This window comes from Mixophyes fleayi, chromosome 4 (genome assembly GCF_038048845.1).
Source record: "Mixophyes fleayi isolate aMixFle1 chromosome 4, aMixFle1.hap1, whole genome shotgun sequence".
In the NCBI taxonomy this organism is placed as follows: Eukaryota; Metazoa; Chordata; class Amphibia; order Anura; family Limnodynastidae; genus Mixophyes; species Mixophyes fleayi.
In genome coordinates this window covers 50,130,680-50,152,239 of record NC_134405.1, presented here as the reverse complement: position 1 = coordinate 50,152,239, position 21,560 = coordinate 50,130,680, and the positions used below count along the sequence as shown (strand labels likewise).

At 40.6% G+C, this 21,560-nt stretch overlaps 1 protein-coding gene across 1 annotated transcript in view; it reads left to right on the top strand.

The window, feature by feature from the left end:
* The window catches only part of LOC142151370 (macrophage mannose receptor 1-like), a 29,961-nt gene extending 12,438 nt beyond the window's left edge, over positions 1 to 17,523 (top strand). Inside the window, exons 3-4 of the mRNA XM_075206939.1 lie at positions 11,613 to 11,675; positions 16,676 to 17,523. Coding sequence (XP_075063040.1) covers positions 11,613 to 11,675; positions 16,676 to 17,103 — 491 coding nt within the window. The 3' untranslated portion in view covers positions 17,104 to 17,523. The remainder of the gene's footprint in view (positions 1 to 11,612; positions 11,676 to 16,675) is intronic.
* The last annotated feature ends 4,037 nt before the right edge of the window (positions 17,524 to 21,560 follow it).

Sequence of the window (21,560 nt, the reverse complement as noted above, 5' to 3'; positions counted from 1 at the left end):
CATATCTAATGCAATAACATCACATCTTCTTTTCTTTAAAGATAAGCCCTGTATCCTTCAGTATAACAATTCAACGATATAACATTAAGAACATCATCTAACACGTTTCAATGAGTCTCTCAGGTCTGCGTATTTCTCTTATGGGTCTTTCACACAAAGTCTGTGTTTCGTCAACCATGTTGGACCTTTCTTCCATCATGGTTTGTTCACCATTATCAAGTCCATCATACATGTCAGATGAAGGGTATTCTTCAGTCGTGTTGCCATCACTATGGTTGGGTTGAGATCTTAAATCGACCCGATTTCTTCTTACTTCTGTTCCACGATCTGTACGTACAATATAAGATCTTGGTGCTACTTGTGCTTGCACAATACCTTTCTGCATCCAAATGCCTTTCTCATGATCTTGGAGACGGACTTGGTCACCTGATCTTAGATCAGATAAGCTTTTTGCTCGCCTATCATGGTACAGTTTCTGTTTCTCCTGTTGACGTACCTTACTCAGTCTCACCAATGCTGAGTTATGCGTATTAAGCAGTTCATCACTTATCGGAAGATTTGCTCTAATCCTCCTTCCCATCAGCATTTGTGCAGGAGAGAGTCCATTCTGTAGAGGTGTACTGCGGTAGATTAAAAGACTTTTGTAGAAATCTTCTTTGCCGTCTTGTGCTTTTTTCATTAGACTCTTTACAGTTTTTACTGAACTTTCCACCAACCCATTTGACTGTGGATAGTGGGGACTCGATGTTGCATTGACAAATTCCCACTCTTCAGCAAATTGTCTAAATTCAGCGCTTTAAAACTGAGGTCCATTGTCAGTGAACACTTCCATAGGAACACCATGCCTTGCAAAGATTGACTTCATGCAACTGACTACGGCTTTACTAGTAGTTGTAGGTAGAGTCTGCACCTCAGGGTAATTAGAATAATAATCAGTCACGACAATGTGCGTTTTTCCAATACAATCAAACAAATCTGCGCTTACCTTCTGGTATGGTCTCTCTGGCACTGCATGAGGACTCAGTGGCTCGACTTGTTGCTTTGGTCTGTACATAAGACACAGTTCACATGTAGCTGTTGTCTGTGCTATGTCCTGGTTCATTCTTGGCCAATACATCACTTCACGCGCCCTCCGTTTACATTTCTCTTCTCCTAAGTGGCCTTCATGTATCTTGCACAGCATAATTTTTCTTAGTCGTGCAGGTATAATAATTCTATTGCCTTTGTAAATAATACCATTGACAACCGTAAGGTCAGTGCGGTACATCCAATAATCATGAATAGACAGTGGGCACGCATTTTTTTCTGCTGGCCATCCTTTCAGAATGATGTCTTGTAACACTTTCATTGTGATGTCTGTCTCTGTTTCTTTTCTTATCTGTTCTTGTCTTGCAAGAGACACAGGTAGAGAAGCTACAATCAAATTAACATATGCATCTATCTCTTTATCCATCAGACTTTCGGAACCTTCACTTTTGTTCACAGCACGGGAAAGTGTGTCAGCAATGTACATGTATTTACCAGGACAGTACAGCAATTGGGCATCATATTTCTGTAGTCTTATAAGCATTCATTGAATTCTCATGGGACAGTCATGTAACGATTTAGCCATGATAGCTACCAATGGCTTGTGGTCAGTTTCCACTGTAAACACTTGACCATACACAAATTGATGAAATCGCTCACATGCATATGTGATTGCTAGAAGTTCTTTTTCTATCTGAGCATATCTTGTTTCAGCACTTGTCAATGCTCTTGATGCATAGATTACCGGTTGCCATGTATCCTCATGTTCTTGTAACAACACTGAGCCTAGGCCAAATTGCGAGGCATCTGCTGAAATTCTTATTCTTTTTGTAGGATCAAAGAGTCTTAATACCGGTTGCTCTGTGATGGTCTGTTTCAAGTTTTGCCAACTTTCTTCTTGTTCATGTGACCACATCCACTCATTATTTTTGTCCAACAACCATCTTAGAGGTGCTGTTTGTTCGGAGAGTTGAGAAATAAACTTTCCTAAGTAAGTAATCATTCCTAGGAATCTTCTCACGTCGTCTTTGTTGTTAGGACGTTCCATGTTTATTATGGCTGATATTTTCCTCGGGTCAGGCTTCACACCTTCCTCCGAGACCACGTCACCCATAAAGGTAAGTGTTTTCACACCAAATTCACATTTGTCCTTGTTCAGCTTTAGATTCACCTTCTTGATAAGTTCCATTACTTGTCTCAGTCTAGAATCATGTTCTTCTTTTGTAGATCCCCAGACAATAATGTCATCCATCATTGTTTCAACACCTGGGGGTAAATGTATCAAGATGAGAGTTTTCCGGCGGGTTTGAAAAACCAATCAGATTCTAGCTGTCATTTACTTAGTACATTCTACAAAATGATAACTATAATCTGATTGGTTGCTATAGGCAACATCTCCACTTTTCAAACCCGCCGGAAAACTCTCAGCTTGATACATTTACCCCCTGGAATGTGTTCAAAAATCATGTGTATCCTTTTGTGATATACTTCTGGAGCAGACAATATCCCATATGGTAGTCGAAGATATCTGCATCGACCTTCTGGGGTATTAAATGTACACAGCATTGAGCTGGCTTCATCTAGCTTCATTTGCCAGAATCCTGAAGATGCATCCAATTTACTGAACCATTTTGCTCCGCAAATTGTGACATGATTTCATCTCTGGTTGGTAGTGTGAAATGTTCTCTTTTAATAGCCTTATTTAAATCTCTTGGATCCAGACATATTCTGAGTTGTCCATTTTTCTTTTCAACAATTACTAAGGAGCTCACCCATTCAGTAGGCTCATCAACTTTCTGTATCACACCCAAAGCTTCCATGCGGTTTAACTCCTGTTTTAGTTTTTCTCTCAGCGCAAATGGCACTTTTCTACAGGGGTGTATCACCGGAGCAACTTGCGTGTCTAGATTTATCTTATGCTCGCCAGGTAGACAACCTTAAACTTCAAACATGTCTCTGTATTCTGTAAACACTGATTTGCATTCATCTTCTACTTGTGATGTCACCATGAAAAGTTTCTTTATCAAGTTAAGCTTCTCACATGAACTTAATCCTAGAATCGGTTGTACATCTTTATCCACAATTAGTAGAGATGTTTTGAACTTTTGTCCTTTGTAGCTCAGGGTCACTAGGCATGTACCTTTCACAGGAATTTCCTCCCCAGTGTAGCCTGTAACTTTCACATTGGCTGGATGAATTTTAGGTTTTACTCTAAAAGTCTTATAGTCTTGAAACTATATCAAATTCAACTGCGCACCAGTATCAAGCTTAAAGGGAATGACAATCTCATTCACTGTTAAAGGAACAATCCATTCTTTCTTGTCTGTGCTGCAAAGTTCAATACAATTCACAAAAAAATCTTCAGACGTAGCTTGTTCAACGGCATGCACTTTGTTTGTTTCACTATTGGTTCTACAGCATTTGGCAAAGTGATTAAGTCCACCACATTTCATGCAGGTTTTACCATAAGCAGGGCACATTTTAGGATTGTGAGTATTTCCACATCTACTGCAGATTTTCCTATTAGATTGCTTTTTAGACTGCTTCATTTTAGAGAATGGTGGTTTGCTTGGCTCTGTTTTCTTCACCACATGTACAGTAGTATCAGATTCCTTGTGTAACTGTTTGGCTTGCAGTCTGGTCATTTCTGCAGATCTGCACACAGTCATTGCCTTGTCTAGTGTTAGGTCTTGCTCTCTCAGCAATCTTTCTCTGAGTCCATTATCAGGTATTCCACAGACAATACGATCTTTAATCAGTGAGTCCTTTAACTCACCAAACTCACAGGTTTTGCTGAGTGATTGCAGTTCTGTAACATACTGATCAAATCCTTCTCCAGACTTCTGATCACAGGTGAAAAACTTATATCTTGCATATGTCACATTTTTCCTTGGCACAAAGTAATCTTCAAACTTTTGCATTATAGAAGATAGCACCATTTTCTGCCCTTCAGCAAACTGAAAACTGTTATAATTGTCCAGCACATCCTCTCCTATCACATGGAGGAAGATGGATGACTTTGTTTTATCCTCCATTGCATCAGCTCCACATGCAGCAAGATATATATTAAACCTTTGTTTAAATCTTTTACAGTTTTCAGACAAGTTGCCAGACATGAGCATGCCTCCTGGAGGAGACAGCCTATCCATAGTTACTCACTGTTTGATGTGACCAGAGCACAAGGCAGATATTCAGACACTGCGTGTCACAGCTTTACAGACTTCTGCAGGATCCTTTCACACTCTGAGTTTTAGCAGTCCAGTTAAAACTTCTTCTGACACCATGTTTTGTTAATATACTTGTAAATCAGTTCATCAGGACACTGAAGCATGGGTGGGCACTGCTGAGCTCTTTATTCAGCCATTTGCAGACTCCGGGTACATTGCACACTGCCCACACCCACTTCCCAGCATTCCCCATGGTCTTAGGGACCATCACTAAAGATTCAAGCTTAAACATATAAGGGAGTGTCTACAAACATTAAGCATATCTAATGCAATAACATCACATAGACCAGTAGCAGATACTGCCAAATCAGTACATATAAATACAAATGCAGAAATATATTCCTACTAAAAAGGTTATATCATAAATGACCAAACATAATCAAACATATACATAAATCATTCATCTGTAAGAAACCACTTGAGTTCAAAGTCCTGATTTAGACCTTCTGGGACAAGAGTCCCCAAATTATAGATTCATCTCATTTCGCATTTCGCGAGAGCATTAGAAGTATTTTTCTGTCTCCAATTACTTTCTATTTTCTCTATAGCAAAAAAGTTTTTTAACCCATTAACCATACATTTATGGTGGCTCTTAAAGTGAGAAGACACAGAGTGATTATCGTAGCCCCTTTTTATGTTGCGAAGGTGTTCTGACAATCTGACCTTAAGTGGTCGAGAGGTGCGTCCGACATAAAAAAGGCCGCACTTACACTCTAAAAGATAAACAACATTGGGAGTATTACAGCTCAAAAAGGATTTAATCAAAAATTTACGACCCTTTACCTCAAAGCCAGAGATTTTACTTTTCTGATCTGAAAAGGTGGATCTACAGGCCGCACAAAGTCCACATCTAAAAAACCCTTTTGAGACAATATCCGTCCTTTTTGCATCCAACAGAGCGCTTCGGACCAAATTATCTTTAAGGTTCGGGGCACGTCTATAAACAAACCTTGGACAATCTGGGATCACATTGGTCAGTCCCGGATCCTTCTTTAAAATATTCCAGTACTTGCTAATCACCTTCTCTATTTGTCTATATTGGGAGTTGTATTGTGTAACAAATACTAGTTTGTTTTCCTTTTGCTTACAAACTTCAGGGCGTACCTCCAATAATTGATTCCTATCCCTCTCATTAATAGATCCTATGGCCCTATCCTAGGGCCGGATTTACCGCTAGGCAACCTAGGCACCTGCCTAGGGCCTAGCGGCTCTCGGAGGGCCCAGCTGGGGGGGACAGGATCAATTTAAAAAAAAATGAAAAAAAAAAAAAATCGGCCCCTCCCCCGACTCGCGGCACACCCCCCCCCCCACCCCCCGCGACTCGTGCGGGGGGGGGGGGGGGTGCCGCGAGTCGGGGGAGGGGGGGTTGGGTGCCGCGAGTCGGGGGAGAGGGGGGTCGGGTGCCGCGAATCGGGAGAGGGGGGGTCGGGTGCCGCGAGTCGGGTCCCAGCAGCCTCTTCTCCTCTCAGTGTCTCAGTGATAGAGAGAGAGGAGGAGAGGCTGCCGGGACCCGACGAGCGATCACGTGACTCTTTCTTTTTTACATCTGGACTGACCGAGGAGGAGCAGCGCGCAATAGAAAGGTAAGTAAAACAAGGGACAGAAGTGGTGATGGTGAAGGGGCACAGAAGTGGTGATGGTGAAGGGGCACAGAGGTGGTGAAGGGCACAGAGATGGTGATTGGCACAGAAGTGGTGATGGTGATTGGCACAGAAGTGGTGATGGTGAAGGGCACAGAGGTGGTGATGGTGATGGGCACAGAGGTGGTGATGGTTAAGGGCACAGAGATGGTGATTGGCACAGAAGTGGTGATGGTGATTGGCACAGAAGTGGTGATGGGCACAGAAGTGGTGATGGTGATTGGCACAGAGGTGGTGATGGTGAAGGGCACAGAGATGGTGATGGTGAAGGGCACAGAGGTGGTGATGGTGAAGAGGCACAGAGGTGGTGATGGGCACAGAGGTGGTGATGGTGAAGAGGCACAGAGGTGGTGATGGTGATTGGCACAGAAGTGGTGATGGTGAAGGGCACAGAGGTGGTAATGGGCACAGAGGTGGTGATGGTGATTGGCACAGAGGTGGTGATGGTGAAGGGCACAGAGGTGGTGATGGTAAAGGGCACAGAGGTGGTGATGGTGATTGGCACAGAAGTGGTGATGGTGAAGGGCACAGAGGTGGTAATGGGCACAGAGGTGGTGATGGTGATTGGCACAGAGGTGGTGATGGTGATTGGCACAGAGGTGGTGATGGTGATTGGCACAGAGGTGGTGATGGTGAAGGGCACAGAGGTGGTGATGGTGAAGGGCACAGAGGTGGTGATGGTGAAGAGGCACAGAGGTGGTGATGGGCACAGAGGTGGTGATGGTGAAGAGGCACAGAGGTGGTGATTGTGATTGGCACAGAAGTGGTGATGGTGAAGGGCACAGAGGTGGTAATGGGCACAGAGGTGGAGATGGTGATTGGCACAGTGGTGGTGATGGTGATTGGCACAGAGGTGGTGATGGTGATGGGCACAGAGGTGATGGTGAAAGGGCACATGTGATATTGTGAAGGGGCAAAAGTGACAATGAAGGGGCACAGTGTGATGATAGAGGGACAAAAGTGACAAGAGCACATACTTGGATTTATGCGTATTATTTTTGCAAACACCTTAAGTAAGTATTTCTGCCCTGACTTCAATATTTATTATGTTGTTTTGACCCAACTACTTAAAAAAACAGGACTGCTTGGTAATTATTTAGGGGTGCCTTTTTCTGCAGCAGGGTGGCCTTGCTCTTTTCACATGTTAGGTACGCCCCCAAAGATGCAAGCCACGCCCTCACCTTCTTTGGCGGCGTGCCGCCGCTGCGCGGCGGCACATGCTTTCATATCTACTTAACTATAAGGGTATATGGTAGGCATGCGGCGGCACATGCTTTCACTTCTGCGTAACTATAGGGGTATATGGTAGGCTGCAAAAATATAGTGCTATGGATTGTTTCAGGGAGGGGGCCCAAAAACAGTATCCTGCCTAGGGCCCTATGAGGTCTAAATCCAGCTCTGCCCTATCCAGTAGTTCCTCTCTATATCCCTTACTGAGGAATTTTTTCTTCAACCCCATAACCTGTTCCTCTAGTACTTTCGGGTCTGAACAGTTTCTTTTTTCAGACCCGAAAGTACAAAGTACAATTGTCAGAACACCTTCGCAACATAAAAAGGGGCTACGATAATCACTCTGTGTCTTCTCACTTTAAGAGCCACCATAAATGTATGGTTAATGGGTTAAAAAACTTTTTGGCTATAGAGAAAATAGAAAGCAATTGGAGACAGAAAAATACTTCTAATGCTCTCGCGAAATGCGAAATGAGATGAATCTATAATTTGGGGACTCTTGTCCCAGAAGGTCTAAATCAGGACTTTGAACTCAAGTGGTTTCTTACAGATGAATGATTTATGTATATGTTTGATTATGTTTGGTCATTTATGATATAACCTTTTTAGTAGGAATATATTTCTGCATTTGTATTTATATGTACTGATTTGGCAGTATCTGCTACTGGTCTATGTCATTTGGGAAGCTAAGCAGGATTCTCTCAGGCCGTATTGTGGATGGGAAACCCCTGCTGGAGATATTTATATTTTATATCTAGTTTTGTTATTATTACTCTATGTATGTACCTATTTGAATGGGATATATGGTATATGTATTATTTTATTGATTATTATGTTTTTATTGTTCCTCATGTTTTTATTGTTCTTGGGACTGATATGATAATATCCGGTGTTCTGCGCTACTTAAGTGATATGGATTGTTACTCCCATGTACATGCCTAGACAAAGGCTCTAGATGAGCCGAAACGCGTTGGCTGCTGGGAGAAGTGACGTCAGACGCTAAACGCCTGAAGTGTGGATGTGCTCCGGTGCCGTTTCTTAGAGTGTGTGTTTCAGGTCGAGATTAAGAGTGAGAATCACCCGGGACTGTATCGCTATTCCTCTCTACCTTAGACACGCTTTTTCCATCGGAAGGACGGTAAGGGCACATCTATTCCTTATCTTCAGGATTTTTCTGATGCTGAGTAGTTTTTATTTGTGAATAAAGCTGGTATATATGTTTTTACACTATGAAGCTCTGTTTTTTCTTTTGGATCCATTAACGATTGAGTGGAACGTCAGTTTGGAGGATTATTCTTACATGGGACGATTAATTGGCTGTATTATAGGCTTGATTACATATATCGTTTGGTGAGTGCGCACCCCTTAGGGGTTAATTGTTAACCCTTGTTCACACGTGGTGCTCCTATCGTTTTACGAGTTCACGGATTAGCTGGGGTCTTCTTTCTACCATCTGGCTATATCTACAGTCTGCACTATTATTTGTCCTTTTTTCTTTTTATATTTTATGCCTGACCTACGAGGGACATTGAATTTCTTTGGAGTTTCATCAGCAGGTTCATGCTTTATTAAAGGAACACAGGACTTTGAACTTTTCCATCATTGTTTTATCACTGTGTTACGAGTATAGAGTGTATGTTATTGATATTATGTTATCTCTTGATTGGTGCTTGTTTGCAAATCTAATTGTTTTTGTCTATATATCTATAGGGCTTTGGTGTTACCTAATTTATTTGTTACAAGCTGCCTTTCGGTTTGCTGCATTGGGTGCGTCTGTGACCTAGACATTATTTGTTATTTTTGTTCATAAAGATTGTCAACTATCAATAGCAATACTGTCTTCTCTTACAGGCTTTCGTCAGAGGCGGCAAGTTTTTATTGCGGTGTTTGCTGTGTTTATTCTAGTGCTGATCCTAATTCTCAGCGTCTTCGGTTATTTTATGTCCAAATGTGAGTATAAATCTCTATCTGTACAGAAACAGTCATAATTGATCAAAACAGAGGACAAAGCTGTAAAATAGCAAAGTTCATTAAGGACTCAATGATTGGGTGAGAAGCCACAAATAGACAATTCCAGGACGCAGGACAGGGCATTACACCAACAAAGCATGTTTCCTATTTAATAATACAACAATAATAAATTAATGCAGATATAATAGTTAAACAAAGTGCAACTGTTGTATATTAAATTATAGCAGTAGAACATATGTTACAATAGTATAACTGTATACTATTTCATATACTTATTACCCACTAGCGGTTGTCCACCCAATATATATTTATGGTCACTCCTGTGATCTGACAAAATACCAATAAGTGATACACCTCTTGGATATACTTTTGGACATTGTAATACACAACCTAGGAAAGCATGCCCAAAAACTGCTGGTAGTCCCTTCTGAGACTCCACTACATACCCAGTGGCAGATTATCAATAGATGAGATGACTGCTAGGGCTCAATGAAATTGGGGGATTACTGCCTAATTTCATTGTTTTTTCCACTTGGGCCTCATGGCTAGGGTATTGTGCATGCTGGGAGGTGGGTCGTGCGTCTTCTCTCCTCCACCAGCCTTCACTGCTATAGTGCCTTGTGGAGCAGGGACCAGGGTGCTGCACTGCACTAAATAGCATGCTGCTGATACATCGCGCGGGGAAGTTTGTGCAGAGTGCTGGTGACATCATTAGTCAAAACAGAACCCTTTTCCATAGGACATCACAGCAGGTAGTCACCTATGTGGGGCAGAGAGAAGGAAGGTTTGGCGCATTCCTCACTCATTGGGAGACATATGTTATAAATCGAGAATGTGGAGGACATATAATATATATATATGAAATGAAACCAATCAACAAATGTGCTGTCCTGGCCTTCAAGATATAAGTGTTTTGTTCCTTTTATTCACGTCCTCTGTGTAACGGAAGTACCTACTATCCAAGGAAGTACTGTAAGGCAGTAAACACATTCTGTTGACACTTTAAGGAAAATTACAGACCGTTAAAACAAGCTCCAAACAAGGGAAAAATAATGAGATTGTTGACTCAACTTCAGTTATGGACTAAAGTTATGTTAAAGGTTTTAAATTTCATGGTTTCTTGTCTTAATTATGTATACGGTACAACAGTAATCGAGCATCAACTTCATTATTTTTTTTCTCCACTATGAAACAGAGTACCCAGTTGATTTTTTGTGGTAGTAATGTATACCTTTTTTAAACACCCCCCAAAAAAATGGGATCCCTAATGTCAATTGAACCTAGCGTTTTTACTTCTATTCAAAAAACCATAACGCAAAACATGAGGCAGATAAAGTAATTTGGTTTGGATTTTTGGATTCGGGAGGAAGAGTTACCTTAGGGGGTCCAAATTTTGTGGTGATTCCTTAATAAACACCCGCGGTACTTCAAATAAACTGGATAAAGAAGCCGCGATTAGTAAATTATTTAATAAATTGTAAAAATCAATATTTAATCAGCTAAATGTTAGACAGTCGAGATCAGCCTGTAACAGATCACATGATCGCAGGGGGAATGATTCCTCCACCCCTGCGATCGCATTCTGGTGCCTGGCTGTAACGGTGACAGACAGGCTGAAGACAGAGTAGTGGAGACCAGCGGACTGCAAGACAGCGGGCCCCCAGGTAAGTATGTGTTGCGCTGTTGCTCATGGGGGGGGGGGCGCTCATGGGGGGGGCCCGGGGAGCCCGGGGGGCCCGTACTGGGCCCCATGATTTCTGATGGCGGACCTGCGGACGTGCATAGTTCAAGTACAGTAAGGGCATGTTCTCATTATTGCAAATCAATCCACAGATACACCTTTTAGGAGGAATATATCTGCTGGATGCTGGAGGGCTAGTGCAACGATACTCATTAATGATGATGACTATCAAGAGCGCTAGTTGGGACTATTGCAGGAAAGAAGACTCACATTTTATTTTTAAAGGGGCAACAGTTATGCTAGTGTTATTTTAATTTGTAATTGGAGCATGTGTCTTTCACATTTGTTAATAACACTGCCAAGACAATTTTCTCCATGAGTAAACTCACTTGTTACTCCAAAAGTACGCCTGGAACAGAGGGTATTGAGCTGGGTGCACCTTGAGATATCAACCTCTAAATGAGCCACAATACATAACAAGGGGAGGTGTGAGGCATAATGTGACATGTAGACTCATTTGTGGTGCGGGAGCCCATTGTACATGTTCATCTAGTTCCTAAGATCCACCACTGTCACTGCACATTAGGGACAGTCAACACAAGATATACTGATGATTGCTTCTGATATACGAGACTCGTTACCAACTAATGATAATCCACCATGGATATGCTGTTTAGCCATCTCTGAATGAATACAAAAGCTAATGGAACTTTCCGCAGTATAACAACTATCAGGTTCTTGAGCTAGGTTTTTGGTTGATATCTTTTGCATCTCTAATATTTTTTGTGCTTGTGGCCCTGGAAGCAGTTATGTAATAACGCTGTGTATGTTTTGCAGATTTTGCCACAAGAACGGAATTATCATCATTAAGAGAAAAGCAGAAGAATTTGACAATTATGGGTTTGAGAATTTATTTCTACAAGCACTGTTATATAAACTGTATATTTATTGTTATGGGATTTTTTTTACCAAACACCTTAATTTTTTTGCTATGTGTTTATTCCTCATATTTAGTCTAAGAAACAACATGTCATATCCTTCTAGAATTGCAATGCACAAAAATGTATAACATGTATATAATTACCTATGTTAGCAATTTTGTAGATACAGTGCCTATAGAAATTCATCATACCCTCTCAAAATCATTACCTTTTTTCACATGACATCATGGAAAATTAAATAAATTTAAACAATCCTTTTTCAGCTGTTTTTACACATTATAATCCTCAACATCAACGTGAAAATAACATTTACAAACATTCTTAACAATTATTTTTTTTAACTCAATTTTTATTGGTATTTACAAGGCACAAAGGTAAATAACAGAAGTCATTGGATATATAGATACATGTACATTGAACAGTCTTAAAGAGAAACAGGTCAACAACACAATGTCAGAAGGCAAAGGTAGACTCTAAACAGAGGAAATGAACCAAAGTATACCAAGGGATATTCATTTGCCATGTTTTTCGGGGGAGAGCGTACAATGGGGATGGTAGGGGGGCCAGGAAAGAGGAGAGGGGGATGCTGTTTAGATTAAGTATGAGAGTAGAGAGATGATGACGGGCATCAAAGAGTCTCTAATCTGGTGAAAGTAAAATTGGGAGAATACATTTTTTTCCTGCTTTCTTATGGAACTGGTATCCCATGATGACACAATATTTAACTAGCTCCACTGGTTACAAATGTGTACAGAAGGTTCCCAAAACTTGGATTATGAAGAGCATTGTTTTGATGTATTTTCTCTATAAAGGACCGATCTGCCCTTTGATAGAATGGACCACAGCTATTATCCTTTGAAACTACAAATTAATTCCTGATATTTTAACATGTGGAGATGTACAATAAACCATAGTTGACTGGTCATCTGGACACCTGTGCATGTTTGCATTAACAATCCAACCTACGTATTTTAAAAGTTATTAAAACAACTCATATCTTTGGAAGGGATCCTGACCACATTAATATATTATTATCCTAAAACCGATGAGTTTGTGGGTGTATAATCTATTGTATCACTTATAAAGTTTTCTGATGAATGCATTTACCCCAAATTTTGTTGTAGGTAGGGAGGTACACTGCTCAATCCCAATGAGGAGGCAGGTAGTGGTGAGTGTAAACTGAGAGGTGGGGAATATAATACAAGTGGAGGAAAGGAGGGAGAACATCATTCAAGTGGGTGAGGTAAAGAGGAGCATAATAAAAGCATGGGAGAAAGAGTGCATTATATAGGCCAGGGGAGAGAAGCTTAATACAGGTGGGGAAGGGATGGAGATCACAATACGTAGTGGAGGGAAGGTGAGTATTTTACAAGCAGTGGACCATCATACAAGCAGAGGGAAGGGCATGTCATAATACTGGGGCACCCACCAACAATTTTTCCATACTGCCTTACTGTTCCCATAGTTAACAGTACCAGGACAGTGCTTTAGTAGGCTACCTTCCAGTGTCAGATTTTCTCAATTCTGTGTATGTGGGAAAAGATTTCTACTCCTAAGTAAATATCTGATAACAACAATTGCTATAGGCTTTTTTTTAAAATCAGTTATCCACCCCATAATAATCAGATACAACATTTCAGTGTGAACTGTAATGCTCAGCTAGGTCTGTTGCACAAGGTCTACCTCAGGGCTCTGGGTATTGCCTTTTATTCCTCCATCGGTTGCTGCGCTATGGGATAAAGGGTAGTAGGAGGGGAGAGAGTCTATACCAGAGCCTGACTGGTGCCCTTCATCTTTCAAGTCTGGAGGATCCATGACTCCCTGCTGATCGCAGCTCAGTGCTAGATGAAGATATGGGGTCCTGACAATAATTCACAAGCATCTTTAACAAAGAACATAATTTCTGCTGGACACACCTTGGCATGGTACCTGAGCAAAGTCCCGGCACCCAGCCTCTGGTTCCCACACTGTGAGATAGTGGGTAGTAGTAGGGAAGCCAGTCTTTTCCAGTGCTGCTGATTATATGGGGCTACAAGGCCACTCAGTTTCTGCCCCCATACTCCCCAGGACCCCCTGCTAGCTGCATCTCTGTGCTTTCTGAAGATAAGGGGTCCTGACTATGGCTCCAGATCATATTTAACAAAATTCTATAAGTACTCATAGACACACCTTGGCAAGGTGCCAATTCTGATTTAATCGCTTGGTGGATTTTGATGCCATTAGCTTCCAGGTAACTGCTGCTTCGGATAGTGCTGCCGAACTATCTTTCAATTCCTTTTACTTGTGGCTATTTACAATAGTGTGCGTTCCAGTCAACTTTGGCAGGAACAGTCTACCCCAGGAATGGCAAGTTCTGTTCATGAAGATGAATGTAATACAAGCTGGGGGATGAGAACATTGAAGGGGAAGTGGTGCATAATACTAGTAGGGCAAATGAAAAGCCATGTGGAGACAGCCATGTTCAGACACCTAGCAGCCAGTTTGTAAGATGCAGGAAGTTGAAATCTTGTTGCACCCTGTCACGGTTATAGACAACGTAGGAAGCACCGGCTGGTATTTAAGCAACTGAACAGGGAGGCGCGGAGTATAATGCACCCCCAGTGTTCACCAGGGACCCCTACAAGGAGGTATGGTCTTTGCTGCGTTGGATGCGCAGGTCGCGGTTCTGCAAGTCAGTTACCAGCGTGGTGGAGTTGTAGCCGGGAATAGTCAGATGATTCGGGTCAAGACAAACAGTAGCGCAGTACACAGGGAGAACCACAAAAAGTGTCAGGGACGAGCAGAAGGTCAATACCAAATGGACTGTGCAGTACCAAATCAGGATCCAGTAGAATGAGGCAAGGAAAAAGCCAGAAGTCAGCAAAACACAAAAGAGCATACAAACAGGAAATGCTGGAGCTGGTGTGAATCAATACTCTGTCACCCTAACGGTGCCAGGGTGTTACTTAAATAAAGAGGAGAAGAAACCGATTTGGCTGTCAGAACCAGCTGACTGCTTATATATATATATATATATATATATATATATTGTAACAAAGGGAGGCATTTTTCTGACAAGTGGCAGATAAAGTATACAAACAGAATAAAACATTGGCACAGTTATGCACCTAGGTGGAGATTAAACCAGGTAAAAACATATGTGTAGTTTGGAGTGTGTTAACTTACATGATTTAAAAGCTGCTTCCTCTCAGCAAACAGAGCCAGGGATGGGTGTTTCCTTTTAAAGGGAAGGTGGGTGTGTCACCTGCCCATCAAGCTAGGCCTGTGGGAGGAGTGTCAGGTATAAAACCCTGCTTCTTTCATTGTTCAGGAAGATCAATGCTGGGCTAGCTGGCTGATCTGGACAGAGAGCTGGACTATGTATAGTAAGCGTATAGGGTCTCCATAATTGCTGTGCAAGTATACGGTATCAAAATATTATTACCATCCTGACAATAAAGAACCATAAAAAGGAAGAAGTTGTTCGCGTGTGCTTCACCAGTAGCGGGCTCTTTCCACAATATATATATATATATATATATATATATATATATAAAATGATATACAAGGCTGCTAATTCCAAAATCAAGTCCAATGATTATCTTCCAAAACACCAATTTTACAAGCGACTGCCTTGTTGCATAATGCCAGATGGTAAGTCCGGGATCGAGTCTAGAAGAGAAAGAAGGCAGTGCGCCTCATAGTGTAGTATTATAGGAACCAGGGACCTATAAACCAGGTGATAATAATATGCGCACCGGAAAATTATTTGTCAGTAGTCATATCAAAATTTGAATCCTCGCATCTGTCTTCAGGATGTCTTCAAGGATCTCCAAGTATCTGTCACTGATCCTGATGACTGCCCTCTGGACAAGGATTAAAGTTCTTCACAACTCTTGAGTGCTCTTCGCTGCCTTTCCAAGTTGTCCTTGTGGTTCCAGGGCTCTGCTGGTTTCAGACCTCTCTACAAGATGCTTTCCAGTCTGTCTCTACTCCAGAGATCCCTCCAGAATCAGAGTATCCCCATACTCTGATTCTGATTACGTTTGTCAGACTCACATGATTTCCCTGAGGAAAGTACTATACTGAAACGTTGGAATGGAATAAATACACCCTTTTGATACAAACTACAATTTGTCTTAAATTCTTGAGTGCCGCCTCACCTGGAATATATATATATATATATATATATATATACATACATACATACACAATGTTTCCCTCATCACACCTCTGTCCCCCATCATCACACACTTCTGTCCTTCATCATCACACCTCTGCTCCCCTCATCATATCACTGTCACTCTCTTTACAGTATACTTTACTTACCTTCCTATGGTCTGGTCTCCTCTTCTGTATGCAGTTCTTCCCACCTCAGCTCCTCACTGAAAGTGGCGGGACGTGATGATGACGTCACACCCGACAGTCAGTGAGTAGGGAGGAGCCAGGCTCTGGGCTAGTGGGTGGGCGATTCTGACACCTAGCAGATATCAGTCATAAACAGCTTCTTGCCTGAAATCAATGGTGCTTTACTGTTCACATCACAATAAACAGCCAACTTTCATCAGGATGACATCAGTACACAACATCAATTTGATTACACCTCCTTGTGACCTTAATGCCAACTAAAACAGTGCAGCCACTGGCCAACTTGCTCCGCATCAGTCACCCCATACAATGACAGGCTTAAATACACAAAGCTCCTCCTTTTGATCTAATTACCCCATTATACCCTATTCTCCACATGTCTGTATTCAATCTAGTGTTCTTGGTCTGCAAGCGCTTAACCCTTTTTGCAGCCTGTACCTGCAGATTTCCCGGGGCTTTACCTGTCCCTTTGCAGGAGAGATGTGGCAGATAGGCCTCTTTATATATAACAACTATGGGTATATAATTAATTATTTCTACCAGAACTGCTATATAACCTCTATAGCTATAGCTCTATGTTGCATCTTACCAAACACCTTTTTTTTTCTACAGGTTCTTTCCTCATGTTTAATGAGGGATACAACAAGTGTGTAGAGGTGCGTTCGTCCTCCTCCTCCTCCTTCTTGGAACTTACTGTCTCTGACTGCTCTCCAGATTCCTATGCTCAGTTCTTCCATTGGCTCCCAGGAGACAGACTCATGAGCACAAAGGAGGGACTATGCGTGGGAGTGGAAGGAGAACTTGCATCTGTTAAAGAATTGTTGCTTTTTCAGTGTGATACAGAAAGGGCCCTGAGCTGGGAATGCACTGATAAGACTTTACTTGGCGTTAAAGGAAAGAGTCTCTACTTCAACTATGGGAATAGTAAAAAAAATATAGCTACACTTTTTGTGGGTAAATTGGCCTGGAGTCGTTGGAGAGCTAAAAGCCTTGAGGGGAAGCTGCAAGCTGGGGGAGCCTGTGCTCAGTTCTGTGTTTAATCTAAAAACCCAAACCAAAATGACATATCCTTACAGAATTTTAATGCACAAAATATAAAAATAAAGATTCTTATTTTAGTTATTTTTTAAATATGTGTTGTTTCGTGCAAAGGTCATTTTTATTATATACTATTTGCAAACACCAAAAATAGAGCTGCAAGGTGCAGTCAATTTCCATTGCTGTAGGATCCTTCTTATGCTGTTTGTTAATTATCATCTCTTCACACTTAGGGGCTTATGCAGAGTTGATTGAAAAATGGTAGCAAATTATTTAAAAAAAAAAAAAAGAATAGAAAAAGAGGACATTCCACCCATATGCAGAGCTGTATACATTGTGTGATGCATCCACTTTTACATCAGCAGGATATGCGCCTGTTTTATGACAAGTTACCATCATCAGCGAGGATTTTCACCCTATAGTAGGTGTGATGATGTGTGTTTCTGCAGAACTGTTTGAGCCACATTTATGTAACCTGTATGCGGCCAATGTTCGAACACCCTTTACATCCCCCTTATCTTCCCCCCAGGCGCAGTCTGGCATAAAGGCCAGAATCGTCCAAGTCTGCATAGGCACATATGTGTGCACCCACTTTCTAGGCCTGCACAGATCGATTTCACACAAGATACGCTACGTAAACTGGTGTACGTCCCACATTTACATTAGGTCAGTATCTGCTATATAACTATACTATAATATACAGTACTTTCACACTTGAATTATATATAGAGGTATCAATCATTTGTCTTCTGTATTGCTTGTCAAGTTATTTCAAAGGATTTGTCGCACTAGTTAAATAATGGGATTACAATTCTCTATTAACGAGTTGCTTATTTCTTTTTCTTAGAATTCTAAGATATTTATTAGTACTATTTCATCGTTGAGGTGCTACCAGCCAGTAGATTGTTTATCAAATATGAAGGAAAAGAAAAGAACTGGATCTAATTATGGTGCACTATGTGGTCCCTTTAATTATACTTTGCTACGCATATATCAAAAGCTTGAACAGTATAAAACATAAGTTTTATTCATCAATATAAAAAAATATATTTAAAAAGCAACAAAATATGTAAGTGAAAAAATGTGAAATAAAAGGGATTTAAAACTTACTGCGCATGACTCTTATTCTATAGATTTACATGAAATTCCATTTATTTATAAAACACCCTATCAATGATTGTCAGCAGGGGAGAAGGAGTTCCAATCTCCTATTGAACAATTCTAATTTATCAATGTATTTATATCAATATTCCAATGACGTTATCTGGTATTAATTATGATTTGGAATAAAAAGATGCATTCTCATGTGTTTATTCTTATCCTTCCAGATGTTTAATATATAGAAATGCCCGACGAATACGTGCAACTTCATGATTCTAGCTCTATTTCTCTAGATTTTCTGGATGTTAGCACAACTGGTAAAGTTTTTTCCTACTGGCCACATGGAACAACTAAAACGCTACTTTTTCCCTATAGAATTGAGCGTAAAATTCATGTAAGAATCAATGGAACTTTTCTCACATCATCTTGATTGAGTTATGACTGGTTTGTGAGATCGATTGGTAAGAATCAACTGGTGAAAGTTTTTTAAGCAAATATCTTTCCAAGAGATATTGTGGTGCAGCGGTAGTGTGTCTGACTACAGATCAGAAGGTTGTGTGTTCAAATTATGTTGGGGGTCAGTTGCAGTTTTGATGGTAAAACTGTCAATTATGCCTAGTGATACGCAACAAATGCTCCTAACTTCTATGGCCTTTTGAAGGGTGATTACATCTAACATAAATGCCTGTGTCACATGGGCAGTCTCCTGAACACATAGGATTGTTGTTAACTCTGATCCATAGTATGCAATAAGGATCCTGACTCATCATTGAAGACTAGAAAATAATGGCTGCAGGTCACCAACCAACCCTCCACTGTGAAAAAATTTTTTTTTCAAGGTAATATTGAATATGTCCTAGAAATGAATTGCCTTTCAAAATGTAGTCAACACATGCTGAACTCTACGTTACAGGACACAGCAGTTGATTGCAGTGAAATCATCAATTGTTTGCATGATCCTTGATGTATTTTTTCTGGATTTCAGAAGTGCAGACTGTAAAGAAGATACAGTCGAAACCTGAAATGGCCGACAAATCCGTGCAACTTCATGATTCTAGCTCTATATCTCTAGATTTTATGGATGTTAGCACAACTGGTAGGGTTGTTTCCTACTGGCCACATGGCACAACTAAAACGCTACTGTTTCCTTATAGGATTGAGCGTAAAAATCACGGTATTGGAACTTTACTCGCATCATATTGATTGAGTTATGACTGGTTTGTGAGATCGATTGGTAAGAATCAACTGGCGCACGTTTATTAAGCAAGTACCTTTCCAAGAGACCTCAAGGTGAAACGGTAGCGCATTAGACTCCAGGTCAGAAGGTTGCGTGTTCACTAGGAACAGTTGACAGTTTTGATGGTAAAACTGTCAAATGTTCCTAGTGATACGCAACAAATGCTCTTAACTTCCATTAATTTTTATGGCCTTTTGAAGGGTGATTACATCTAACATAAATGCTTCTGTCACATGGGCAGTCGCCTGAACGCATAGAATTGTGGTTAACTCTCATCCATAGTAAGCAGTAAGGATCCAGTTCATCCTGACACATCCTTCATTTTTCTCATTGAAAAGTAGAAAATAATGGCTGCAGGTCACCAACAAACTTTCCACTGTAAAAAAAACAAATTTTCAAGGTAGTTTTGCTAATATTGAATATGTTCTAGAAATAAATTGCCTGTCAAAATGTAGTCAACACATGCTGAACTCTACGTTACAGGACACAGCAGTTGATTGTAGTGAAATCATCAATTGTTTGCATGATCCTTGATGTATTTTTTCTGGATCTCAGAAGTGCAGACTGTAAAAAAGGTACAGTGCAAACCTGAAATCCCCGAGGAATCCGTGCAACCTCATGATTCTAGCTCTATTTCTCTAGATTTTTGGATGTTAGCACAACTGGTAAGGTTGTTTCCTACTGGCCACATGGCAAAACTAAAACACTACAGTTTCCTTATAGGATTGAGCGTAACAATCAAGTGAGAATCAATGGAACTTTTCTTGCATCATCTTGATTGAGTTATGACTGGTTTGTGAGATCGATTGGTAAAAATCAATTGCCGCAAGATTGTGGTACCGTTTTCAACATTTGTTGCTAGAAGTGACTGGATACCATATCCTTTTATGGAATAAATGACAGGAAACCTGCTCTGTGTAGGAAAATCTCTCCCACCACAAACATAACTTCTCTTAAAGATCTACTTTTCTGAAAATCTCTTCCAACTTTTACACATATATTTGAAATTGGCTTAAATAGCTAATTTACATGAGACAACTTGTGTTTTAGGATTGGTGGTCATTGAAGCTACATTTTTCATCTATAGCTTAAATGTGTAAACAAACTGGCTATCAGGAATACCAACTGGACAGTTTACCAGAATTAGACAAAATTGTAATAATATGGAAGATTTCATAGAACAGGGTGAAGCCATGAAAGATTAATTTATTGAGAAAATGTACGATCTGTCAATGGTACAGGCAGCATTCGACAGAGTTCAAAGAGCGAGATAGGGAAGAGTTAATCACACATAAAATTGACAATAAACCGAAACAGTCGTAATATCCCTATTTCATTACAGGGTTCTCCTCATCAGCAGGAAGAATCAAGAAAATTGTTAATAAGCATTGACACATATTGATAAAGGACAATATACTGAAGGATATATTACCACTTAAACCTAAAATAGAATACAGGAAAGCACCGAATTTGCAGATTCATCTGACTAGGAATCACATTCCCATATCTAATGACAGGTGGACATAGTTAGAAGACAGCAGAAGAAAGGGATTCTACCATTGTAACAATGCACTAACTGTATAATGCTAGGGTATAAATCAACCAAACCGACTGATAAGTTTAAGTCCCAACAAACAGGAGAACAGTATGCTCTCAAAACATTACTGCCATGTGATAGTCAGAATATTACGTACTAACTTGAATGTCCATGTAAGTTACAGTATATCGGATGAACAACAAGAAAACTTAAAGTGCGGATTGGGGAACATATCCGAAATATAAAAAATGGATTCGCCCTACATAGTGTGTCCAAACATTTTGCAGAGCAACATGTGATTGTAATCCTAAAGGACTAAAGATTGAGGCAATCAGTTCAATCAATAGGAATTGGAGAGAGGGAGACTTCCTAAGTAAAATCAATAGGGGAGAAACATTATGGATTTATAAAATGAAAACGGTACACCATATGCGGCTAAACATAGACGATGTGAAACAGTCATTAGGAAAAAGATAGAAAACACCATTTGTAGTGTCTGGAGTATCAGTGACTTGGGGGCACATTTATCATTCATCGGCAAAAATGAGAAATAGTTATCAATCCTTATCGCATGGATAAGGATT